Source organism: Lissotriton vulgaris, unplaced genomic scaffold, assembly GCF_964263255.1.
Source record: "Lissotriton vulgaris unplaced genomic scaffold, aLisVul1.2 SCAFFOLD_1022, whole genome shotgun sequence".
Classification (NCBI taxonomy): Eukaryota; Metazoa; Chordata; class Amphibia; order Caudata; family Salamandridae; genus Lissotriton; species Lissotriton vulgaris.
This window is the reverse complement of record NW_028254578.1, coordinates 91,396-118,647: the sequence shown is the minus strand read 5'-3', so window position 1 is coordinate 118,647 and position 27,252 is coordinate 91,396. Positions and strand designations below refer to the sequence as shown.

Sequence of the window (27,252 nt, the reverse complement as noted above, 5' to 3'; positions counted from 1 at the left end):
TCTCTGCCTGGTGTTTGATCAGAGATCTGACATTTAGACTGTATATACTCACAGTATTCACCCCAGACACGTTATTCAGCCGGGCGGAGGCTTCTAAGGAGCGGCAGCGAGAAGAGGGGGGCAGACACCAACAGCAGTGGGAGCAACGATAAGGACCCCTTAGCGGCGATACAAGCGGAAGAGAACAGATGGGAACTTGCTTCCGTAACGCCAATAGATCTAATCTACCATACCTGACAGGAGGGGAAACCATGGCGAAGGAGAGAATTCTGCCGCACGCCGCACTTCCTTAGCGCTGACGGGCGCAGACGGGCAGACTCTGGCTCGACTCAGGCGCGAGTCAGGCGCTACCGCTGCGCGTCACCGCTGCGCGACGGAAGTGAGCTTTAAATGCCGCCTCACCTGGGCTCCCAACGGAGCACTAGAGCGCTGCAACAAGTGGCGCGCTGAGAACCAGCACCCCCAGTATGGCGGCCAAGCGTCACCAGTAAGGGATGTTGGGAACACAGAAAACTCCGCTCTACAAGCGGTGGGGGGCCCAATTTATCGTGCAAGTGTGTGGACAATCTTATCAGCAATTAAAAACAGAAGTAAGCTTTAAATAACTGAGAACCACAAAAACGAAGAAGATTTAAAATATCAAATAGCGCTGCACGCGAATTATGCAGAGGTCGAGGAGCGCGATAGCAAATGCGCGTTAGACTTTCCTAAGAACGCGCTGCACTCAAAGCTCGCCTTAAATGCCGCCTCACCTGGGCTCCCAACGGAGCACTAGAGCGCTGCAACAAGTGGCGCGCTGAGAACCAGCACCCCCAGTATGGCGGCCAAGCGTCACCAGTAAGGGATGTTGGGAACACAGAAAACTCCGCTCTACAAGCGGTGGGGGGCCTAATTTATCGTGCAAGTGTGTGGACAATCTTATCAGCAATTAAAAACAGAAGTAAGCTTTAAATAACTGAGAACCACAAAAACGAAGAAGATTTAAAATATCAAATAGCGCTGCACGCGAATTATGCAGAGGTCGAGGAGCGCGATAGCAAATGCGCGTTAGACTTTCCTAAGAACGCGCTGCACTCAAAGCTCGCCTTAAATGCCGCCTCACCTGGGCTCCCAACGGAGCACTAGAGCGCTGCAACAAGTGGCGCGCTGAGAACCAGCACCCCCAGTATGGCGGCCAAGCGTCACCAGTAAGGGATGTTGGGAACACAGAAAACTCCGCTCTACAAGCGGTGGGGGGCCCAATTTATCGTGCAAGTGTGTGGACAATCTTATCAGCAATTAAAAACAGAAGTAAGCTTTAAATAACTGAGAACCACAAAAACGAAGAAGATTTAAAATATCAAATAGCGCTGCACGCGAATTATGCAGAGGTCGAGGAGCGCGATAGCAAATGCGCGTTAGACTTTCCTAAAGGTCAAAGATCAAGGTCAAATTCGGGTCACCAACTGACCCTTGCCCTCCAGCTGTCATGGAATCTCTGACCTCAACAATCAATCAATCAGCATTTATAAGGCGTACCCCAAGGATATCTGGGCGCTGAGGGTGCTGCGTCTCCATCGAAAAGCGCGTTCTTGAGCAATCCCCTGCAGAGCGTTTTCAGCATTTCAGCAGCTCAAGCTGTCGCTCCAAGCGCGTTTCAAAATGCTGCAGTGCTCACGTTACTGAAAAACCAGGGAGAAGTCCCGGATATAACCAGGAATTATAGGCCAATATCTCTGCTCCCTTAACCTTCAAAAACCATTGGTCAGAGACCTGTCTTCAAGAGGTTCCAGGCTTTATAACTACACCGGCTCTCAGATGATTCTTATCAATGGAATGTCAGCCTCACCACTCCAGTCTCAAAATATGATGCAATTTGATGATTACTTGATGAGGTTCAATTAGCTAAAACTGAATATTGACCAAACTGAGATTGTAATTTGAAAGAATAAGACCAACGTTTGGAGCCAACTTTACTCTCCAACAAAAATGAGATTGTTACCGGAGCCTAAACCCACAGCTAAAATCCTCTGAGTGATAATCGATAGCAATCTTAGCAAGACCCAGCTGCTGGAGCAGTAGGATCTAAATGCAGATTTGTGCTGAAACTGCTTCAGAAACTAACCCCCCTCCTCCCACTTTAGACAAGAAAAGCAAAAGTGGTGGCCGCAGTCCTATCTAGATCGCATTATGCCAACCGAGTATATGTAAGAATACCCAATATCACCATTCATAGACTACAAGTAATTCACAGCGACGCAGCTTGTTTACTACATCATCTTCAGAGGTGGGCACGCGCCACACCTATATTGAAATAACAAATCCACTCCAAGACCCTCTGCCTCAGCCCTAAAAGTGTGAGAGGTCTAGCCCCTCACTTCATTGTAAACCAGGTGGAAATGCATTCACCCGTACAAAACCAGAGATCGACTCACTTGAATTTACTGTCTATTCCGAAATTACAGAAGATCAGATCAGGTGGACGCAGCTTTGGTACAAGTTCCTTTCATCCAGAAATCTGACAGCCCACAAGCCTATTCAGACTAGATTCTTCCCCGTTATGGTTCGTTTTCTCCTCTTTTATGTATTTCTGATTCAGTGCCAAGAAACCCCAGGTTGAACATGCTCTCTATATATGCAATGACATAACAAGCGTTTTGTAGATCCTGTAGAGGTTTGGTATGTTGGCGTGTGCTTCAGTCACTGACCTGAATACTGCAAGAGAGAGGTGTACAGTGCAATTGAGGATGATAGCGCAGTCTTGTCTGGCAGGGTATTATAAACCTTTCATTGCTGCAAGGCTGTTACAGTATTCTCTTTTTCTGGTTGTACAGTGTACAATTTGAGCAGACCAAGGAACAGATGTAATGTTGGAAACACATTTCAAATCCGTGCCTTTCATAATATATGAACTATGTTGCGGGTATTGTGACATTTTAATGATTCAATTTTTTCAGGTTTTAGAAATTCGCAATTTTCTCTGATCAGGAGTATTTTGACCTAACTGTCCTGTGATAACGTGTTGTCTTTTCTCTTTTCCTCTCCTCTGCAGACACTTGAGACTTGAATATCAATTTACCAGAATGGGCAGAAGACGGGCTCCAGAAAGGAAAGTGACAGCGCAGTGTTCACGTGAATCCGTAACAGCCACAGTCCCGTCTTTACCTCTCCATGACGTCTCAACTTCAAGATCCCGAAATGATGCTCCGAGGGACCAGGACCTGGAACCGCTGTCAGAGAACCTTCCCCACATTATCCTTCTATCCATGCTGGAGGAGTTGGAAACCAAACTGGATAACTTGATGAATACTGTGGAGGACGTACCTTCTAGAGTCGCTGGGCTGATTAAGAAAATCTGGATAGAAAAGGATCAAGGTTACCTAGATAATGGTGTAGTGTCTTTGGAGGTGGTCTGTCCGGCGAGCATTAGAGATTGTGCTGTTAGCCGGTCTCCTGCAACACCTCAACTGGACAGGCCAGGGGAACCGAGCTTGTGTCTTCAGCCGGTGTGTTATGATGGGCATGCACCAAAGCAGGACTGTACGCTCTCCTCGCCAACTGATGTTCAAGGGCGTCCAGAGGAGCCAAGCCTTTGTCTACAGCCAATGTTTCTTGATCCACATCACCCACAGCAGGACCAGAGCTTGCAGCCTGGGTTTCCAGACAGAAATGGAGTACAGCAGGATTGTCCTCTATCCCGGTGCCCTCAGATAGATCCTCCATGCAGATCACAGGAGGCAAAGCTGTGTCTTCACTCTGAATTTGTTGATGGGCAGACACCACAGCAAGACCAGTCAGCGTTCCCAGAAGAGTGGGAGCCAGATGAGCCCCTGAAGCAAGAACCAACCCCATTGTCTACTAATAGCTGGGACCAGCAACAGAACCTCTGCCCACACCCACTATTTCCTGAAGGACACGAACTACAGCAAAACCACCGTATACAACCCATGCTACCAGATGGGAATGGACCTGATGATCCCTTGGAGGAAGAATTGATGTGTTTTGATTTCCAAGATCCACAGGATAACCGCAGCCTACAGCCCGTGTCACCTGATGGGATGTCATCACACGAACACTTAGAGTCTGGGCTATTGTCCTTTGATGAGTTGGGGTCACAACAAACCCAGTGCCTACAGCAACACCTATGCTTGAAGCAGGAACTTCCTTATGCGCAGGATCCAAACGTGAACTATGAGTTAGAATCTATGCACCCTGAAGCACAGGAACCAGACAAACATTACAATCTAGACCCGGCCTATAGTGATGCACATGGTTCAGATCAGAATTACAAGCTAGAACCACCGCACACTGTGGCACAGGACCGAGAGCTAGAGTCAGTGCTTCCTGAAGCACAGAAACCAGATCAGAACAACACGGTGGAATCACTGCACCCCGAGGAGCAGGTTTCAAATCCGAACTACAAGCTAGAAACTCCATGTGCTGATGCACAGGGCTCAGATCAGAACAACAAGCTACTGCACTCTGAATCACAGCATCAACATCAGAACTGCAAGGCAGAACTGCTCTGTCCTGATGAGCGGGGTCAGCCTGTGCCTCCATCATGCGTAGAACTGGATACAAATACTGCAGATGAAGACACCACCTCAGACTCAAAGGAGACAGGACCAACACAGTCACATTTATTGCTATCCAAAGCCACCCCAGGTATGTGTTTCACTATAAATGGACTCTCGGAGTGCATACTAACACATGTAACCTCTTCAAAATGCGTATGGGCAGATTTTAGAAAGTCTCTGATGGGAGTATTATGGTTTGGATGTAACCCACTGAGCGATACTGACCCCCAGAGTACGAGTACACACGGTGCAGATGTTTCCCTGCATTTTCCTCCTTTGTTTCCTCACAGGACTGCATCCTTCCTGTGCAGAAACAGGCCTGTTAATGGGACTCTGCATGAGACAAATAGCCCAGTAGCTCTTCTCGTTCCTTGTTCGTCCCCATTCCGGGCTGAGGAACTGGAAATAGCGCTATTCATGGGAGGAATTACTGGCCAGAATCACACGTAATAGTCGGATGCAAGTGATGTGGTGTTCATTGAGAATAGCAGACATGTGCAGTCTAGAGAGGGAACTGTGTTTCTAGTTGCACAGTTTCATTGGGTAAGACGCAGTCGTCTCCAGTTCCTGATATAAAAATCCTATTCTGTATTCGGCCTCAACACCACCTCATGATAGCCAGATACACAAAGGTTATGGAACTCTGAGGTGACTTGCAATAATCTTATTATATGCACCAGGTGGTACTTTATCCTGTATAATACATGGTCACACCATCACCTTTCCCACAAACCTTGGTGCGTAGCTCGTACATATGCAGCAGCTAACATGTTTGCAAACATGAAGAATGAACTTTAAACCTCTTGTACAAAAGTAAAAATAAAAACTGTTAGAAACAGTTCAATAAAAGTCCATTTAAAACAAAAAGCTGCAGTAGCTCGAAACGTGTAGAAACATGCAGAAAGATTCCACCCTTCCTTTATCTAAGGAAACTAATAAACATATTCCCTCTGCTTCTCATAGTAAACTAGTAACATACAGCAGAAGTAATAAAAGCAAAGTTCTGTTTGTTGCTTTAAACAGCTGCTTCAATTATGCTTCGTGACTTGACCTTCCTTTCACATCAGCTGCTGGCTCTGGCAGCAGGCATTGTGCCCTCAGGATTCGACTGTAATAACTTATAAAAGCCACGTTCTGACGTCTCTTCTTCATAATCACTGACTTTGTGCATCACAAATTCCTGATTATATAATGAAATTAGAGACTGCCCTTTATACGGGGATTACAGAATCCCATGTAATATAATTATATATATATACATATAATAACTTTGGCACAGTTCAATGAATCTGCACAAAACTATTTGGGATTGGCATGGCTAGTTTCATGCAGTGTTTTTTTGTGGTCCTCAAATTAAGCCACTAGTCATTTAAGGTAGAGCTAGTTTTAGCCCACGAATGGTCCGTGCATCTGGACTCGCAGACCCAAATGTAAAAATATGTTGGATCCGATTGGATGAGGGAGCTTTTTCGCCCATCCATTTCGGATACGTAAACCTAAAGTTGGATCTGTGGACCTGATGGCTGGCTACATCTTGAACCATTACATGATGAAAAGACTTGAACCCCGCATCCTGTAAAAATACTAAAGAAGCCATAAAGAGCCGTGGTGCCATCCTGTCTCTCCCTGGCACAGGGGCTGCCTAATGTTAAAATGTAGAAAGAAATTGCTGATTTTGAACAGAGGTTGGATTCCACATCATGACCCTTGAGGTCCGCAAACCTTAGGCAGGTGTCTGCGCAGGCACAGTAATTGGGCTTGTACCCTGGTAGACATTTGTGATGTTCGGAGACCTGCTGCTCGGTCTGAAACCCTATCGATGTCCAATAAGGATACACAAGTTTGCAAGGGTCCGAGAACCCCAAGAAAGTGTCCGGGAACCCTTAAAGATAAAAAATAAAAAAAACATAAGCTAGGCCCTTTAGGGAATCCCCTGCTGTGCCCAGGCACCGTTGAACACCTGTGCCTGCTTGGAGTTTGCTGCAGGGAACTGTTGCGTGTGTATATGATGGGAGAAAAAAACCACTGAAAACAAGCATTGGCAAAACAAATAGGTGTCTCCTATCGAAAGCTATTGGCTTCGGCAACGAGTTTTAGCCATTATGTACCCCAGTGTGACTGCTGTTCGGCATGGCTCAAAGTTAGTGGCACAAGGCCGGGTGGGGTAGATAGAAGGGGGATAGATTGGGGTAGAGTGGAATGGGGCAGATTGGAGTTAAGTGGGGTAGATTGAATTGAGGTAGATTTGGGTGGAGTAGAGTAGATTGAGGTGGAGTAGGGTGGATTGGGGTGGATTGGAGTGGGATAGATTAGGAAAGAGTGGGGTGGAATGAGGTAGATTGGAGTAGAGTGGGGAAGACTGGAGTGGAGTAGATTAGAGTGCAGTATATTGGGGTAGTTTGGTTTGCGGTACATTGGACTGGAGTAGAATGGAGTGGAGTTACATAGAGTGGTGTAGGGTAGATTGGGTTGGGGTGGGGTAGAGTGTGGTGGAATTGATTGGAGTAGATTTGAGTGGTGTAGATTGGGATAGGTAAGTTTGAAATGGAGTGGGGTAGGGTAGATCGGAGTAGGGTGGAGTGGATTAGATTCAACTGGAATGAGGTAGGTTTGGGTAGAGTGGGGTGGAGTGGAATTGGATAGATTGGAGTGGACTGTTGTGGGGTAGATTAGGGTGTAGTATAATGGGGTAGATTGGGTGGATTGTAGTGGGGTAGATTGGATTGAGTGGGGTAGATTGGATGAAGTGGAGAGGGATAGATTAGGTGGATTGGGGTAGATTACAGTGGTGTACAGTAGATTATGGTAGATTAGAGTTTGTTTTATTATTTATTTTTTTAAGTTTCAAAAACCTTTATCGTAGAAAATGAAGCATGGTACATCAATGCAATGCAATCGAGCAACTGTGTGTCACGTACTTTACAAAGTGTGGGCATCTTCCCATGCTAGACGTCATATGAAATAGCATCTTCTTACGAAAGGAACTAGATGGTTAACCCACACCCTCCCACCAACAGTACCCCCAGTAAATCAATATAATCAGCATTTCTGAAGCATACAGCACATCCAAGTCCGAGACAAAGTAGCGAATTGTGAACGACCTCAATTACTTTCAGATGTTCAGTTCAGTAGTAGAAACAGCAAGGCACAACATGACCCAAGTCAATAACAATGTATGGGTGTTCGGCATTTTACAGACATTCCAGCATGTACGTTAAGGGGTGTTCGCCCATCAAGTGTGCCGCCGGGAGGCTACAGGTGTGCATTTCTCCATTGGTGTTATCCTGAGGCCGCAGCCTGCGATGCACTGACCCCCGCAGTGGGTGGTTCTTCCCGCCCGTCCTCATCCTCCCCCTGCTGTCGTATGAGAAAGGACATGAGAGGACCCCAGATGTCTTTAGGTCTGTATCTTAAAGGCAGTAATTCTGCGTAGTCATGCAGATGTTCTTGCCATGTGGATATGGAACTGATCCAGCACTTAAACTTTGGGGCCCGCCCTCCCACCATCTACACGCCACTAAGCGTTTGGCTAGTAAGAGGCCACAGACACACCACCGAACTCTGGGACCTACTCGACACTGCTTCACCTGACGTCGCCTTCCTTACAGAAACCTGGATGAACGCATCATCAACACCCGACATCGCCATAGCTATCCCGGACACTTACAAGATCATCCGAAAAGACCGCGCCAATCAAACAGGAGGAGGCATCTCCATCGTCCATAAGAAGACCATCAAAATCACGACCAGCTTCGACGACAACCTTACTTCCGCCGAACACCTCCACTTCCAGATCCACACCGACCCTAGAACCACTCTCAGAGGCACCCTCATCTACAGGCCTCCAGGTACCCGTAAACAATTCAGCGAAGACATCATTGACTTCATCAGTCCACATGCCCTCGCCTCCGAGAACTACATCCTACTGGGAGATCTCAACTTTCACCTGGAAAAGAAAAACGACAGCAACACCTCCACCCTTCTCGACAACCTGGCCAATCTCGGTCTCAAACAACTTGTTGACACCCCCACCCATATAGCCGGACATACGCTCGACCCAATCTTCACCTCCAGCAAACACATCTCCTTCGATCGCACCACAACTCTCCATTGGACGGACCACAGTTGTGTTCACTTCAGCTACAAAACCACCTCGACCCACAACCCCCCACAAACTATTCCTTGAAGAAACTGGAACAAAATCACCACCGACCAACTCCTCACATCGCTCAACCAAAACCCACCCGCCCTCTCATCGGACCCAAACCAAGCTGCCACCAAATTCAAACAATGGATCACTCACAGCGCTGACGAATTAGCACCCTTGAAAAACCATCACACCAAACAGGACAGCAAAAAGGCCCCCTGGTTCAACGATGACCTTAAGAAATCCAAGAAGCTATGCAGCACTCGCGAGAAAACATGGAGAAAAAAACCCAACAACCGACAACATGACCACCTTCAAGGCAGCCACCCGCAAACACCACCAACTGATTCGATCCACCAAGAAATCAGCATTCAAGAATCGACTTGACAACAATGCCCATAACAGCAAGGAACTATTCAACATCGTCAAAGAATTCACCAACCCCACCGCAGCCTCAAACGACATCACTCCCTCCCAAAACCTCTGCGATTCGTTATCCTCCTTCTTCTACAACAAAATTGCTGACATACACAACATCTTCAAAAACATTTCCAATGAACAATCCTCTCCACCCCCCTCCGATCCTAAACCGCCCTCTAACAACCACAGCGCCTTGAACCCAATCACCACCGAAGACACCATCCGCATAATGAACTCCATCCACTCTAGCTTGCCAACCGACCCCTGTCCCCACCACATCTTCAACAAAGCAAACTCCATCATCGCACCCCAACTCCGTGATGTCATCAACTGTTCCTTCAACTCTGCTACCTTCCCAGAAAGCTGGAAACACGCCGAAGTCAGCGCCCTCCTGAAGAAACCCACAGCAGACCCCTCTGAACTTAAGAACTATTGCCCCATATCCCTCCTCCCATTCCCTGCCAAAGTCATTGAGAAAGCCGTCAATAGCCAGCTTGCTGCCTTCCTTGAATCCAACAATTCCCTCGATTCCTCACAGTCAGGCTTTCGAGCCAAACACAGCACCGAAACCGCCCTCATCGCAGCTACAGACGACATCCGAACACTACTGGACAATGGAGAAACAGTGGCCCTCATTCTACTCGACCTCTCCGCCGCCTTCGACACTGACTGTCACAGCACCCTCATACAACGCCTCAACAACATCGGCATACAAGGAAAAGCCTTGGACTGGATCATCTCGTTCCTAGCTGGGAGAACTCAAAGAGTCCGACTTCCCCCATTCAAATCAGAGGCCACCGAAGTCATCTGCGGTGTACCACAAGGATCTTCACTCAGTCCCACCCTCTTCAACGTTTACATGAGTCCACTCCATCCATCGCGCGTCAACACAACCTTAACATCATCTCCTACGCTGACGACACCCAGCTGATCCTTTCCCTCACCAAAGACCCTATCACCGCCAAAACCAATCTTCACGAAGGCATGAAAGAAGTAGCCGTATGGATGAAAAACAGCCGCCTAAAACTTAACTCAGACAAAACGGAAGGGCTCATCCTAGGATCATCCCCCTCTGCCTGGGACAACTCATGGTGGCCTTCGGCTCTGGGCACAGCACCCATACCCACAGACCACGCACGTAACCTTGGCTTCATCCTAGACTCCGCACTCTCGATGACCAGACAAGTCAACGCCGTCTCATCCTCCTGCTTCAACGTACTCCATATGCTCAAAAAAATCTTCAGCTGGATCCCCTCCAAGACAAGAAAGACTGTCACCCACGCACTGGTCACGAGACGACTAGATTACGGAAACACCCTCTACGCCGTAATCACAGCCAAACTACTAAAGAAAATTCCAACGCATCCAGAACGCATCAGCGAGACTCATTTTAGACATCCCTCGCCAAGATCACATTACCGGCCACCTGAAAGACCTCCACTGGCTTCCCGTCAACAAGAGAATACCATTCCGTCTCCTCACCCACGCACACAAGGCCCTCTACAAACTAGGTCCCGAATGCCTCAACACCCGACTATCCTTCTACACACCCACCCGCCAACTGAGATCCTCCAATCAAGCCCTCGCCGCTGTTCCGCGTATCCAAAGATCCACCATGGGAGGTAGATCCTTCTCCTACTTAGCGGCCAAGACCTGGAACTCGCTCCCCACTCACCTCCGCCTTACACAGAACCACATCATCTTCAGAAAATAACTCAAAACCTGGCTATTCGATATTTAATGAACCCTCCCTCCCCCCCCCCCCCCCCAAGCGCCTTGAGACCCTCTGGGTGAGTAGTGCGCTATATAAATTCTTGAACTTGAACTATGCACAGTTACCACTGCTTGAGTCAGGCCCAGAAGCGCCTTTAACGGACAGGGGGTCACTGTGACGCCCAGCATAGTGGAGAGCCCCTCAAATACCTGTGTCCGATAAATGGCAACCCTGGGGCAGGACCAGGCTAGAAGCATGAAGTCAGCCCCGGCTGATCCGCAGCGGAGGCAGCAATCCGATTCACGCAGATGGAATTTGTTACCGAGCAGGGGTGTGATATATCCGGTGTAAGAATTTGTAATGTATGAGCCTTAATCTATTGTTGCCGGTGATTGCTTTCGTTTGTGTGCAGCTGAGCTCCCATTGTTCATCTGTTAATGGCTCTGTAAGGTCCCTGTCCCATTCAAGTCGAGCCCTCAATGTGGTGGATCGTTGCGCGTCCTGTACTTGTTTGTAAATCTGTGAGATAATGTGTTGTGGTGCATCTGTGTGTGCAATGGCGGGCAGTGGCCCAAAATTGTCGGGCTCAGTAGGGAAAGAAGGAGTGATCGCACAGACATTCTGACGTAGCCGGGCGAATAAAAAGGTATCCATAATAGAGGCTGACCTCTCCTTAAAAAACTGCTCCTTGGTCCGAAAAGTTCCATTCACATATAGATCGCCCCAAAGGCTATATCCCAGTTCCCTGAGCATTTTGCGGCCAATCGCTTCGCAAGTGACCTGAAGCCTGGAATCACTGTTCAGTGCCAGCTTGGGTGAGTATAGAAACGGACAGTCGAGGGTATCTGCAATTTGGCCCCATGCAGCCACAGTGCAATCAACCGTTGTAGGGTTGCGCTCTCTGGGCTTTACTGGGGTGTGGATATATCCGGTTCTAGAAGTTGGAGCCATATAGCCATATTCCACGGCAAGATGTGCCATGTATGGTGAAGGATGATACCAGCAAAGTGCGCTTGGGCGCAGTCATAGTATCTTTCAAAGTTGGGAACTTCAAATCCACCTAAATGGAAGGGGAGCATAAGTGTGTCAAGGCCAAGGCGTGCCTGTTTCCCGCCCCATATTAGTCTTGTGAGTTGGGATCTCAGGGAAGTAAAGAAGAACCTCCCTGGGTTATACGGAATGTTGACAAAGAGGTATAGGAGTTTTGGCAACAGTACCATCTTAGCAAGGGCTATCCTCCCTGCCATTGATAGTGGAAGGTGGATCCACTTGGTGACACTATCCGTTATTTTATCTATTACAGTGCCATAGTTGACGCGCATCATGGCATCCTTTTGCCTGGAGATTCGGATGCCTAGGTATTTCAATTCGTCCTGTTCCCATATAAGAGGGTAATCGAGCTGGTGTGGGAGAGTGTTGTCAGTTAACGGGAAAATGGCAGATTTGGCCCAGTTGATTTGCATACCAGCTACACCCCCAAATTTGGTGATTTCGCATAGCACTGGGTTTAAGTTATCTTGGGGCTTCTTAATAAGAGCGTCATATCGTCCGCGTAAAGCGATACGAGCAGTTGCCGCGCAGGGTAGATGAGGGCGCGATGATTGTGAATTTGACGGAGTTCCGTGGCTAGGGGCTCAATTGAGAAAAGAATAGGGGATAAGGGGCAGCCCTGGCGTGTGCCTCTCTGGACAGTAAAGGGGGTAGATCTGGCACCGTTGAGCAATACAGTAGCCGTTGGCTGATGATATAATAGCCTAACCCAGTCTAAGAAGCTAAACGGCATCCCCATGTGCTGAAGTGTGCCCAGCAGGTAGTCCCACTCTAACGAATCGAAAGCCTTGGTGGCACTGGCATCCAAGAACACCGCCTCGGCCTCGCATTTTGGTTCAATGTGCTGTAGTACCGCCTGTAGAGTGCGATCAAGCCAGCTTGATCTGGCAAAACTAATCGTTCCGTGAGAAGATTAAGGCGTGTAGCTAGTACTTTAGCCAAGATCTTAGTGTCGCAATTTAAAAGCGATAGGGGCCGGTAGGAGTCACATTGCGTGGGGGGCTTACCAGGCTTGAGCAGGGAGGTTATGAGCGCTTCTCGCATGGTGCTGGGGAGACTTCCCTCTTCCAGCGCCACATAATATACTTGTTTCAAAATGGGGGCCAAAATGGGAGCAAAAAGTTTGTAAAAGTCAATAGGTAGACCATCGTACCCGGCAGCTTTGCCAGATCGCATACCCATAATAGCCTCAGTTATCTCATCCAACTCCAGCTCTAAATGCAGGAATTTATGCTGGGTATCGCCTAGCCAGGCCAATGCAACATCGCTGAAATATGCTGGGAGGTCAAGAGGTTCCGTCCTGTGCGAGGAGTATAGCTCACGATAGTGGTCCTGAAATATGTGGAGCTGGTCTGGGAGGTTCCTAGGTATGTTACCGTCAGGGTCATGTAGTTCATTGACATAGTTATGGAACCTGGGGGGTTTGATCTAGTTCGCCAGTGCCCTGCCAGGTCTGTCCCCCTCCTCGTAAACGCGAGCCTTGTGTGGACGCCCAAGGAATTTACATTCTCTATCTGCCACCTGAGTGTATTCAGTGAGTTTTTCTCGCATACAGGCTTGTGCTGCGCAATCATTAGGGCTTTGAGCAGTGGAACGCTCTAGCTCTCGTAGGCCTTTTTCTAAATTATGTAGGTCTGTGCGTAAGGATCTCAGGATGCCACCACCTTTGGCTATGCACCAACCCCTAACTGTGACCTTAAAGGCTTCCCAGACTGTAGTGACCCTATCGACCGAGGACAAGTTGCGTTCAAAGAAGTCTCGAATGTCTTGTTCTATTTTGGCCTTAAAAACAGCATCTTTAAGGTGTGCCGGGTTAAGCCGCTAGCTTGCGTAAGGTGAACATGCCAGGGAAACCTGAAGTTCCAAGAGGACCGGAGAATGGTCCGAATAAGTGCGGGCTAAATGCTTCACGTGCAGCAGCCAGGACGCCAAGCCCGCCGATATGAAAATATAGTCTAGTCGCGCCCATGTAGAGTGCACGTAAGAGTAATGTGTGCCTTCCTTGAGGGTGGGATGAGCATGTCTCCAAGCATGAGTTAAGTTGCTGTCATCTACTATACTACAGAGTGTCCTCTGCATGGTATTGTAGCGCTCTCAGTGCTCAGGAAGGGGGGAACGTGTCTCTAGAGCAGGTTCAGAACAGTCAATATTGAGCCCCCCAGGCTGCGGCGGCCACTGAGGTGGGGTATTAACAGGGCTGCATGGCTGGGCTGTCCCAGAGGAAGAAGGCCATGGGACTTCAGGCAGGTTCGGTATATCTGGCTGTGTGGAGTGGTGGTAGGGCACAGATGTTTGATACTCCCCTCCGCCGAGGAGACAGCCCTGCTCGCTGGGGGGAGGCCAAGGAGTCAGCGCCAGGCGTCATCAAGGCCGCGCCGCCGTAAGGATTCACGACGGGCAAAGTTTAGTGCGGGGGGGCAGGGATGTGAGGTAACGCTCCCGGCGCTGCGGTCGGGAAATGGAAATGTCCCCCACTTGTGCGCCTCAGACAGCGGGCGCCTGGAGTTCGTAAGGCCGCGCCACACCAGGTAGACGTGGTGGGAGCGACTCAGTGGGGGGGGGGGGTTCGAGGCAACTTCTTGGCACAGTGTTTTAAAATCATTAGCGTGTCCCAGTCTTCAGTGTAGGCGTCGGGTTCTTCATGCCCCGTATTGTGTTGGAAGAGCAGGCAGTCCCAGAGTGCGGGGGAGAAGGCCCAAAGCCCCGGTCTAAAGTTGCTCGGCAGGGTTGTGTTCCCGTGTGAACGTAGTGCAGCGGGAGCAGGGGCTCAGCAGACGGGTTCCTCACCTCAGCTACGCGCAGGTTGAACCTGCTCCAGGCAGCAGGATGGGCGCTCCGATCTTCCTGACGAGGGGCTCCCGGGCAGGCAGCTCCGTGAGTCTGGACAGGCCCGGAAGCCACGGTGTGCAGTGGCAGTCACGGCCGGACCCGAAGCTCCAAGGGGGCCAGCGTGGTCCGCATACAGATTAAGGCGGCCTTTGTGCGACAATCCCGGCAATAAGTGCAGCGTGTGTGGTATCGCCAGAGTTCTTACCACTTCACGATGCTAACGGTGATGAGTGCAGGTATAATAGTGCACCTCAGGATGGGATGAAGGATCATATAAGGCTCAGAGGGGCTGGAGCCTCACAGAAGCGCGGCCATCTTGGTCAAGCGACACCTAGCGCCCCCTATCGTAGATTGGAGTTGGGTAGATTGTGGTAGTTTGGAGTGGGTAGATTGTGGTAGGAGTGTAGATGAGTTGAATAGATTGCAGTTGGATAAATTGAAATGGAGTTGGGTGAATTGGACTGAAGTTGAGTGAGGTAGATTGGGGTGAAGTCAGTTAGATTGGAGTAGATTAGGGTTGGGGTAGATTGAAGTGGAGTGGGGTAGACTGGGGTATGTTGGAGTAGAGTGGGGTAAATCTGAGTGGAGTGCGGTAGATTAGGGTGGAGTTGGGTAGATTGGGTTAGATTGAGTGTATTAGGGTAGATTGGAGTGGAATAAGGTAGATTGAGGTAGAGTGGGGTAGATGGAGGTGGGTAAATTGGGAATGGATAGATTGGAATGGGGTGAATTGGATTGGGGTACTTTTGAGTGGAGTGGGGTGGATTGGAGTGGGGTAAGTGGTGTGGAGTAGAGGGGTGTGGAGTGGAGTATTGTTTTGTGGAGTGAGTGGCATAGATTGGAGTGGAGTGGTGTGGAGTTGAGTGGCGTAGTGTGGAGTATACTTGGTGTGGTAGCGCACTGCCATTACAGACAACACATTTTCAATTGAAATGATCATTACATTTACACCGAAATATGGTTTTACTGCACATCAATGATAATGTTTGCAAATGTCATCCCCTAGTGTATTAATGTGTTTCAATCTTATTCAAATATTTTTCTCCACACTTCAGTAATACAAAACAAATGTGCTTCATTTGTACTAATTCTGATATATTCGGAAACATCAGCCCAGTTCTTTTTTTTAGGTCTTGCCGCAACAGCACTTAACTTTGTGGGTTTACTGCCCACCCTTTGCTTTTTATTTGTTTCTTTGAATCTGCTTTAAACAGCCTTGCTTCAAAATGGCTAATCTTTCCTACTTGTCCCTCCTTTTCGTAGATTGTTCCCTCCCACGGGGTACCGTCCCGTTACTTGTATCCTTGCAATTGTCCCATATTATCAACTGCTTTAGGCACTTTTTCTTTTTTCTTTGTCTAAGAGCACTTCATATGCGCACTTTTTTCACTCCAAGCTTTTTTGTAAACGGCTGTAATTCTTCTTCATATCTCGTCACATTTGCTGTTCATTCACAGACCGAGATCAAATGCCAGATGATGTTTCCCCTAAACAATAGGTAGGAAAAGGGGGGAGAAGGAGGATAAACAAAACTAGGTTGGCCTCCAGTTACGTATCAAGAAATCAAGAACCCACAGTAAAGGGTCCAGAGACCTAGTTTGTAAGTGTGGTTACTGCATGATTTATGTCAGTGTTTACCAAAGAAAGAAACATTTATTTCTAGAGTCCCCTCACTCACCGGGGTTTCCCCACGGTGACATGCTTCATCATTGGGGCCATCCCAGTTCTCTACGAAAAGGGGCGTGCTGCGACTCGCGAACTACGCAGGAGCACTGTATTTGTGAAAGACTATGTGTGGTGTGAAGTGTTGTGGTGGTGGAGTGGGTGTGTGATTAAAAATACCGTGCTAGTGGGCCTCAACAATTTATTCTGCTCCTAGTTTGGTATGTTAAAATGGGGTAACACTGTCTTTTAACCTTGAATTGGGCTAAATCAGTGTTTTTTGGTCGACATGTTTCAAGCTCCCCAAGCTTTTCATCAGGACCATACAGGGTCCAGCCCTGTATATACCACTCCTATATTTAAATAAATAGGATTTATATCACAATGCGCTGTTAATTTAAAACATGCGTATTATACATACGATTTGTATCTTACTGTCGTATCTGTAAAATAGAATAACACATGGTTAGTGGCAAACATCCCCTCCTTAATAGCAAAGGGGATCACACATGAGTCGAAACATGTCGACCAAAAAACACTGATTTAGCCCAATTCAAGGTTAAAAGACAGTTTACCCCATTTTAACATACCAAACTAGGAGCAGAATAAATTGTTGAGGCCCACTAGCACGGTATTTTTAATCACACACCCACTCCACCACCACAACACTTCACACCACACATAGTCTTTCACAAATACAGTGCTTCTGCGTAGTTCGCGAGTCGCAGCACTCCCCTTTTCGTAGAGAACTGGGATGGCCCCAATGATGAAGCATGTCACCGTGGGGAAACCCCGGTGAGTGAGAGGACTCTAGAAAGAAAATTTTCCGTAACCACACTTACAAACTAGGTCTCTGGACCCTTTACTGTGGGTTCTTGATTTCTTGTTTCCCCTAAACAGACTGTTCTTTCTCTTACTTCAAAGTAAGAGAGCCAGTTCCTCCCCGTCTCACTCATCGCTGCTTGCCTCTCCTTGCTCGTTATTTATAAAAGCAAATTACTTCATTTTGTTGCCTTCACCACCTCCCCTTCGCATAATGGTAGCAGCCGTTTCAACTAAAGTGCTCATGTCTACTGCTGCTGACCAGAAGCTTCACTGTCGACTGTAAAGTTGGCACCTAAGGTACTGGAAGGACGGCTTGGGTTGGAGGGGACATTGGCATGTACAGAGGGCCGTGCCATTGAAGCATCTTCTGGCAGCTTTCACCAGCAGCATCATGACGCGACCCTGCCACATCTGTACGACGTTTCCGGGCCAAAAGCAGTATAGGATAATAGCTATAAATTCTGTACCAGTCTGTTTGCTACGTACAATCCACTGTACTAAATGATATGAGGTATTCCTAGTACATGTATTTATAAAATGTCAATTGTTGTAATGTTTAGGACACATACTATTGTAATGCAAGATGATCTCTAGTAATGTTTAGGACACATACTATTGTAATGCAAGTTGATCTCTAGTAATGTTTAGGACACATACTATTGTAATGCAAGTTGATCTCTAGTAATGTTTAGGACACATACTATTGTAATGCAAGATGATCTCTAGTAATGTTTAGGACACATACTATTGTAATGCAAGTTGACCTCTAGTAATGTTTAGGACACATACTATTGTAATGCAAGCTGATCTCTAGTAATGTTTAGGACACATACTATTGTAATGCAAGTTGATCTCTAGTAATGTTTAGGGCATGTATTATTTGTAAAGTAGAAATGCTTATCACTTAAAATTGAATATATATACTTGGTAGTTTGTTTAAAGGACTAATCAACCAAATGTCAGAGGTACAGTGCTATAGAATTGTGAAGCACTCTGATACCCAGTTGGGTCATGTTTGCGCTATATAAAACACTGAATTAATAAATGAATAACACACCTGAGTGTGGGGAGATCCCCCCACACACACCTGATGCCTGCTGTGAAGAAGGTGTGTGAGGGCTGAAAAATAACCTTCATGCCCTGCAAGGCCAGCGCCCTCGATGCTGCCTGCGTGGTGGCCATATTTAAGCAGAAAAGCATCTGGACATCTCAGGCATTTACACCCAATACCGTGAAAGACGGCAAGCCCGCAGGCTGATTTGGAAATTATTGGGCGCTTTGCTAGTCGTATCTTGAGGAAAACAATCAAATACCGGCGGCGAGGCCAAACTACTTTTAAAAAAAAACCTACTCACACCGGGGAGAGACTTCTCAGGCTCTGATTGTGGGCTGGCATTCCCTGCAACAGAGAGCAACCATTTGTAGCTTCTTATCTGACTAATAGTCCCCTTTCCCGGCGTTCAGAAAAAATGTAATATCAGCATTTTTAGGTGCAGCACCTAAGGAGCTTATTGATGGCACAGTAATAACTCTCCATTCCCGTCATTCTATTTTCATCAATCATATCCACCACATTTGATTGAAATTCAAAGGGTAGGCCTCAGTAATTACATATCAATCTTTGTAACCTGGCAAAATTCAATAGGATATTTCTTTTTCGACTGATGGTGTGGGGCACTGCCAAAAGTCATTTGCAAAGTCAGTAGGTTCGCAAGGCAAGAACAATTGGCTTTGCCAGTGCTTGTTTTTTGATGTGTGCTAGGAAAAAAATCTTACACCTTCTCCTCTTGTATGGATACTCAGCAGAATTGTCACATACATTCTCTCATTTTGAAGTCATAGGAAGAAAAGAGAGCTTGACATTTGACCTCTGTCTTCGAATGCATTGCAAACGTGACAAGATAAAAACAAGATTTAAAGGCCTTTTTACAGAAAGCTTGTTTGTGGAAGAATACAGTAAACAAGAATTTGGGCAGCAGGAGTGACGGATGTGAATTACAAACCACAAATCCAATGGTAAAGAATCTGTGGAATGTATTCCCACTGATGCTTTCTGAATATCCCCAAGATGTCTTTAGCACTGTCTGGTAGTCTTGGATCAAAAGCACAAAGGTCACGTGGAAGTTATTATTGGGATTGCCTTTAACATCTTAATTTATTTTTAAAAATTATTTGCAACTCACTTAAACCATGGTCTCTCTCTCTCTCTATCTCTCCCCCTCTCCCTCTCTTTCTCTGTTTCTCTTTCTTTCTATCCTTCTCTCTTTCTCTCTATCTTTGTCTCTCTCTTTCGCTCTCCTCTCTCTCTGTCACTCTTTCTCTATTTCTCTGTTTCTCTTTCTTTCTATCTTTCTTCCTTTCTATTTCTCTCACTCTCACTCTGTCTCTGTCTCTCTCTCTCTTCCGCTCTTCCTTCCTTCCCTCCCACGTAGTTTGTGGTTATAAGAGTTTCTTTTGAAAAGCAATTATTTCTTTGCTAATAAGTTAGGAATCTTTTGACAAATTTGCACAAACTTTTCAAAAAGAGTTTTTTTCTGGATCCTCGTTATTATACCAAATGTGTTTATTTTTGTGGTTTTGTATAGTACAATCTTTACTGAAGGGCATTGAAGCACTTTTCTAAAGAAGAAAGACTAAAAAATGCAGATTAGATGTGCCATAAAATAACAGATAAGCAATAGACTAATCCCACAGAGCACGTCAGGGGAGAAAGTTCAAACAGTTAATATCTGGATACATTGGAAAAGTGGATGCAGAAAAGTGACCACAGATTTATTATTCAAAGCGTCTCTCAAATAGGAGGATTTTGAGTTTATAATTGTGGCAAGACTTGTGGTTGTTCAAAGTGGTTGTGGGAGGGAGTTCTAGGTCCTTGTAGCGCTGGCAGAGAAGGCGAGCTTTATAAAGCGTTCTTGCCTGAATGTCGCTTGTTCCAGCAGGAGGACTTTACAAATTCTCGATCCTTGTTCAGATCCAGAGTAGAGGTTGTGGAGTTGTGAAGGGCTTTGTGGGTGATGCATTCAGTGTTACATTGGTCTTTTGCTTCAATTGGAAGCCATTGTAGGATGCGAAGTATAGAAGAAATGCGATTTACAAACTCTGTGACCTGTCACAAAGTGGATAACTGTATGAAGCAATTCTCTCAGTGATGCTAATTTTCTCTGGGAAGGCCAGACAGGAAAGAGGTCCAATAATCCAGTCTAAAAAGTACCAGCGTATTGACTTCTAAGTTCGTTAGGCACTCTTGTGCTTTGATGAGACATGCTTCTGAAGGTAAATGTGAAAAAATCATAGGTCTGTTATTGTTAAGGTTGTTCTAGTCGGCGTCTGTGTTGTTTGATGAGTGGGGTGACTTGGCCGAGTTTGAGGGAGGTCGGCATGGAGCTTCTCGAAAAGGAGGAGTTGATGATTTTGGTCCATGCAGGCGAGATATGATATGACTGTGATTATTGACACGCTCAGGAGGGAGGGGGATCAGAAATGCCCCGGTTACTTACCGGTAATCTTCATTACTCCGAGTATAGTCTTCCTCGCCACATGACTTACAAAGTGAGCTTCAGCTCCACGACAGAACCCTCCAAAGTAAAAAAAGCCTCCCACCCCCTCCCAACATGGCCGACCAGTCACACCTGACCTCTATAAGAGGCGGGCCAGCCCAACCAACAGCCTGAACTACCAAGCAAACAATGAAGCCGATAGCCAGACGGGGAGCGGGGGAGGGAACTCATGTGGCGAGGAAGACTATACTCGGAGTAATGAAGATTACCGGTAAGTAACCGGGGCATTACCTCCTCGTTAGTCTTCCTCGCCACATGACTTACAAAGTGAGCAAATACCCAAGCCAAAAAAGGCTTCATTGACCACCATAAGAACAACACCACACGGTGATGCAGATAAACCAATACCAGGTTTATTCAGTACAATGCAAAGAAAACAGGAATTACAGCAAACCTGAATCAAGACATAAAGAAAAGGCCATCAAGGAGCCACAGCCCCCGCACTCAGAACGGCCCCAGCGAAGACCCCAGGGACAGAACCACCCAAGACAACGCGATAGTGTTCCATGAACATGTGGGGGGACGACCACGTCGCCGCCCGACAAATCTCCTCAGTGGAGACACCCTTGAAGGATGCCCAGGACACAGATACACTCCTCGTGGACCGACCCTGGACCCCCGCTGGCACCATCAAACCCAGCGATGCATAGGAAAGGATGATAGCCTGTTTAAGCCAGCGACTCAAGGTGGAAAGAGAGGGCTTGTGGCCCGAATGAACTGGACCGAAAGTCACGAACAGGCTATCACCCCGGGAAAGGGAAGACGTGCGCTCAAGGTAAACTAAAACTGCACGCCGGACATCCAGCAAGGACAAGGAAGGATCCGAGTCGGGAGGGAAAGATGGTAAAGACACCTCCCGAGCCCGGTTCACCAGGGAAGGAACCTTGGGAAGGAAACGGGGGTCATGCCGGAGAAGCAACCTGTCCAGCAAAACTCGCAAGAAGGGAGGGGAGCGGAGGAACGACCCCAGCTCGCCCATTCGCCCAGCAGACACCACTGCCACCAGGAAAACCACCTTAAAGGTGAGGAACCGCAAAGCCACCGAGGCCAGGGGCTCAAAGGGCGGACCCTGAAGTGCTCGCAGAACGAGAGGGAGATCCCAAGGGGGAGAGAGGCAGAGCGTCCGAGGGCGACAGAGAAAACAACTCCGGAGCAAGAGAGCCACCAGGGAATCCAGCCCGTCGAAATCCGGACTGCGGAAGGCCCGCAAGGCAGCCCACTGGGCCCTCAGGGAAGAAGGGGCCAAGCCCAAGGAAAACCCCTCTGCCAGGAAATCCAAGACCCGCAAGGGGTCCACGGAGGCGGGGTCAGCACCCTGCAGACCGCACCAACGCGAGAAAGAAGCCCAGTGCCTGGCATAGGAAGATAAGGTGGAAGACCTGCGGGAGCCCTGCAGCAAATCCACAACCCCAGAAGAACAACCCCGAGCAAGCAGCGTCATCCGCTCAAGAGCCAGGCCTGCAGATGGAGCCGGCGCAACACCGACTCCAGGAGCGGGGGGCCCCTCAACGGAAAGGGTAGATCCGGGATCGGCCAGTAGGCCTGAACCGCCAGCTCGCAAAGGAGAGGATACCAGGGGCGGCGGACCCAGCCGGGATCCACCAGAAGCACCCTGGCCCTCTCCAAGCGAATCTTGCAGAGGACCCGGGGAATGAGTGGGAACGGGGGAAATGCGTACAGTAGACTGGAAGGCCAAGCGAATGACAGGGCATCCACCCGCCATACCCCCGGACCCGGGAGGAGAGAGCAGAACTTGGGCAGGAGGGCCGAGTCCCGGTCCGCGAACAGATCCACCAGAGACAGACCGAATCGAGACACCAGGCGTTGGAACACCACCGGGGTCAGGGAGAGACAAGGCAACGAAGGAAAGATCCGACTCAGTCGATCCGCCTCCACATTGTCGGACCCCGGGAGATAGACAGCCCGAAGAGACAGGACCGACGCCTCTGCCCACGACAACAACTCCTGAGTCAGCAACCAGAGGGAGCGAACCCTGCACCCCCCCTGATGGTTGACATAGCACCTCACCACCTGGTTGTCCGTCCCTACCAAGACATGGTGACCCGGCACCGAAGGTGCAAAATGACGGCAGGCCAGGAGGACAGCCTTCAACTCCCGATAGTTCGAGGAGCAGCGAGACTGTAGGGGATCCCAACGACCCTGAATCGACTCCGCGCCCAAGGTCGCCCCCCAGCCGAGGAGACTGGCATCGGTCGTGATCACCCTGGTCGGGGATATCAAGAAGGGAAGACTCTCGGAGAGGTGAGACTCCACCAACCACCACCCCAACTCCGACCGGAGCTGAGGGGAGACCGGGACCAGAAACTCATAATCCTCCGAGCGGGGGTCCCAGAAGGACAGCAGATGGTTGATCAAGGGATAAAGGTGGAGGCGAGCCCAGGGGAGCACATTGATGGTCGCCGACATTAGGCCCTGAACACGTAACCAAAGGCGAACCGGAGCGGAACCCCGAGCCAGAAGGGACCCCAGATCCCGCCACAAAGTGTCCCGTCGCCCTAGAGGCAAGAACACCTTCCCCAGCACCATGTCCAGACGACCCCCAATAAGGCCAAGTCCTGAGTGGGCAACAGATGAGACTTCCGCTCGTTGATCAGGAAGCCGTGGGCGGATAGGACCTCGCAGCCACGTCCGACGTGCAGTATCCCCTTGGAAAAAGAAGAGGCAGAGATTAACCAATCGTCCAGGTACGGAAAAACCCTGATCCCCTCCTGGTGCAGAATACCCACCAGGGGGGCCAGGATCTTAGTAAATACCCTCGGGGCAGATGACAAGCCAAACGGAAGTACCTGGAACTGATAGTGGGAACCTCCAACGCAGAACCTGAGGAAGGACTGAGAAGCTGGATGCACCGGGACATGGAGGTAGGCGTCGAGGAGATCCAGCGAAGCCACCACCTCGCCCTGCACCAGAAGAGGCAAAATCCCCTGCAGAGAGATCATTTTGAATTTAGTATGTGGTATATAAGAATTCAACCATTTTAAATCCAACACAGGGCGGAAATCCCCAGACACCTTCCTCACCAGAAACAGGATGGAGTAGACGCCCAAACCCCTCTGTGACGGAGGGACCGGGCGGATGGCCCGTTTGGCAAGCAAGTCCTGAACTCCGGCCAGCAAGGCCCGTCTCTTGACCAGGGAGGAAGGCAGGGGCGTAGCGAGGAAAAAATCCGGAGGAGGGGAGGAGAAGGTGATGGATAACCCTTCCCTCACAATCCGAAGAGCCCAAAGATCCGTGACAGAATTCTCCCATGCCGGGAGGAAGTGGCGGAGACGTCCCCCCACAGGGAGCACCCCGGAGGGAGACGGCCGAAAGTCAGGATTTAGGGGTGGCAGAGGAAGCGGCAGCCGCCGGCTGAGACCGGGATTTGCTGAAGTAAGGGGCGCCCCGGCCGCGACCCCTTCCACGAAAGGGCGCGCCGCCCCTACCCCTGGAAGATGATGAGAAAATCCGGTCGCGACCCGGGAAGCGGGACCCCGATGATTTGATGGGAGCCAGCAACTTGCGGTCCTCAGCCGATTTTTTAATCATAGCCTCCAGAGGAGGGCCAAACAGCTTAGCCCCTGTAAATGGTATCTTCATGAGCCGAGCCTTTTGGGCCGCCTCCGACTTCCAATGCCGCAGCCAGATCTGACGCCGGGCCTGTATTGCCGCACCCCCAGCGGCAGCCGCCGCACCCAGAGTGTCAAAGGAAATGTCCGACAGGAGGCGCGTCTGCTGTTCCATCAAGGCCAGCGTGGGCACAACATCAGCCCCTTGATCCAGGAGTTCACCCAGGCACTGGAAGTCCTTCAACAAAGACTGCACCGTGCAAGATAAATAGGCTGAGGCCCTGATGGTAAAATTAGCCGCAGCATAAGAGCGCTTAGCGGCAGCCTCCACGCGTTTGTCCACAGGGTCAGAGGGGGAGGCGTCCTCCGAAATGATGGAACCCTGGGACGACAGACCCACTACCAGAGAGTCTACCTTCACAGCTGGAGGGAAGTCCCGAGTAAACTCCTCCACAGCGTAACGCTTCGCCAGATATCGCGGAAAAGCCTGTTTATCAACATCCAGCCACTCCCCCTCGATGACCTTCTTGATGGACGCATGAAGCGGAAGGGAGTCCGGAGCCTTGCGCTGATACTGGACAAAGAAATCCTCGGACGCCTCCTCCGTCGCCGGAGGCGGGAAGGCCAAGTTATCTTTAATGTGTGCAAGGACCTCACGAAGCTCCTGACCCTGGATGTAACGGCCATGGAGATCCTCATCCTCCCCCTCCGCATCAGAGACAGGAGTGGGGTCCCTGCGTGGACGTTTCGGCGAGGAAGGGCCCTGAGCATCACGCAGCGCAAGGGCATCAGCGACTGCGGACTGGATCATCAGTTGCAGGGACTGAGCCGAAAAGGGCAAAGCAGACATGGGGTCAGACACCTGACCTGCAGTGACAGACTCCTGCTCCATAGTGCGAGAGCAAACACCACCAACCAAAGAAAGCAGAGAAACTCAAGGGCCCCCCGGCGCAGGGAGCATAATATAACCGCAAGGGGCCACAGCTGTAAGCCCTAAACCTTACACGCTGCACCTGGAGCGAAACCCCGCCCCCAAAAGGCGGGGCGCGTCTCGGGCCAATCGGGGTGCGGCACAGACCCGCGGGCCGTAGGCCAGAAAAACACCCAGACTGGCGGCAGCGTCCAGCGCTGAAATCCGCATCACCCGCCCCGCGTCATGGAGGGGGAAGACCCCGGGAAGCCGGCGAAAGGTAAGCGCAGGCCGCGGGATCTGTAGCACAAGACCCGCCTGTAGGAGAGTAGAGTCTGCAATCCTATGATCACCCAGATTTTTTGCTTTTGTTTCACTGGTTTACGACTTTCTCGGGCTGTGGGCCTGCCAATCAGACCCAAAGCCTAGCTGTTCTCTCGCTAAATTGATGTGTGTACCTTAGGTGCATTACCCAATTGGAACTGGGCCACCTTGTCAGATCCTGTAACTCAGGGCATCGGTGTACCCAGGGCCTACCAGGGGCTGAAGCATGTATTATGCCACCCCTGGATGGCCATCTAAATCTGACACAACTGGCTGCGCGACAGCTGGGGCAACGTGGCGTACTCGCCCGTTGCTTTAGGTATAGTATCCCTATATCTAACCCTAAAATGGACACCCGAGTTCCTATCAGTCACTCCTATGGCAAGCCTTAACAATCCTGAAGGCAGAGTGCGTGGAATCGTGTGAATTGGGCTCTGGCACGAGCCGAGCCCGGTTGCAGCTTGCGGAACCAAGACCCAATGGCTGTTCCATGATAACGCGTACCATATCGGTAACTTCGGTATCGCGTTATCAAGACATGTCGAGTAAGGTGTCATACGAATCGGGATGCTGACCCCTCACCAATGCTGGCGACGAGGTTAGCATTTCACCATTCTAGAGGGACACGACATGTACGTAACTGTGAACCCCGGTTAAAGTTAACTGAAGCCTCAGCTCCACAAAATGGATGCTGCCACCACAGACACGAGTCTGACCTCCTGCTGCTGGGAGTCCTTCCAGCGGGGAGAGCTTGGACAAAGGGTTTCCTGTCCGGGGCGGTGTTCGCACCGTCCAAGACAGGGTTTTGTGTATTCTGGGTAGGTAGGGCTTTACAAGAAGGTGACTGCGGAGTGGCACCCCGGTGCTCACCTCGCATCTGCCGGTTAGAACCAGTTCCAGGGGCGCGTAGCCCCTGACCTGGGGAAAGTTCGGCAGGGGAGAGGGGTGTAACTACCCCCCTTCCTGGTCCCACCCCTAGGGCAGGACCTAGTCATGTACCCACCCCTTTCTTTAGAATAAAGGCCGGAGCGGGGACCCTTCCAAATTAGATCATCTTTGAATCAAGAATACTTTCTACGAAAGGACTTCGAGACTCTTCTTAAGATTTCTCCCTTGTGACTAAGGAGTAGTCACCCTGCGTCCGCAGGCACCATCTAAGAACTCTGCGGTTTGCTGCAAGTCCTTCCTCAGGAACCCGACTGCCCAGCTCGACGAGAACCGGCTTCCCTGGCACCTCTGACCTCTACCCACATCGTCAGCTCAGCTGAGATCCTTGGGTGCGACGAGACCTCGAGGGACCGGCCATCATCAAAACCTGCACGCTTTCTTAACCAGCACAACCACCGAAGGTATCCTCTGGTGAGTGCTCTGGGGTCCGAGAAGCCCCGACCCTGAGCAGCTCCAGCACCGAAGTGCAGTCACCCAGCATCTCCACGATCTGCGTGGGGCCCTTCTGCTTCGCTGTTCAGCACGTTGTCCTATCACTAGCCGCTGGCTTGTGACTCTTTGACGACAACCGACAACCAACGCTGCTGGTCTGGTTGCTCCAGACTGGTCTTTGCTCCCTTCGGCGAAAGGAGCACCCCGGACCCTCCTGGTCCACTCAAGACGCCATTTTAGGCCCACCACGTGGCCCTGAAATCTGCCAAGGCTTTTTGCCCCAATCCTGGGCCCAGCCACGCAGACAGC

At 49.6% G+C, this 27,252-nt stretch overlaps 1 protein-coding gene across 1 annotated transcript in view; it reads left to right on the top strand.

The window, feature by feature from the left end:
* The window catches only part of LOC147659499 (uncharacterized), an 81,873-nt gene that overhangs the window by 39,178 nt on the left and 15,443 nt on the right, over positions 1-27,252 (top strand). Inside the window, exon 2 of the mRNA XM_086951693.1 lies at positions 3,032-4,644. Within this exon, the coding sequence (XP_086807819.1) occupies positions 3,063-4,644 (1,582 nt within the window). The 5' untranslated portion in view covers positions 3,032-3,062. The remainder of the gene's footprint in view (positions 1-3,031; positions 4,645-27,252) is intronic.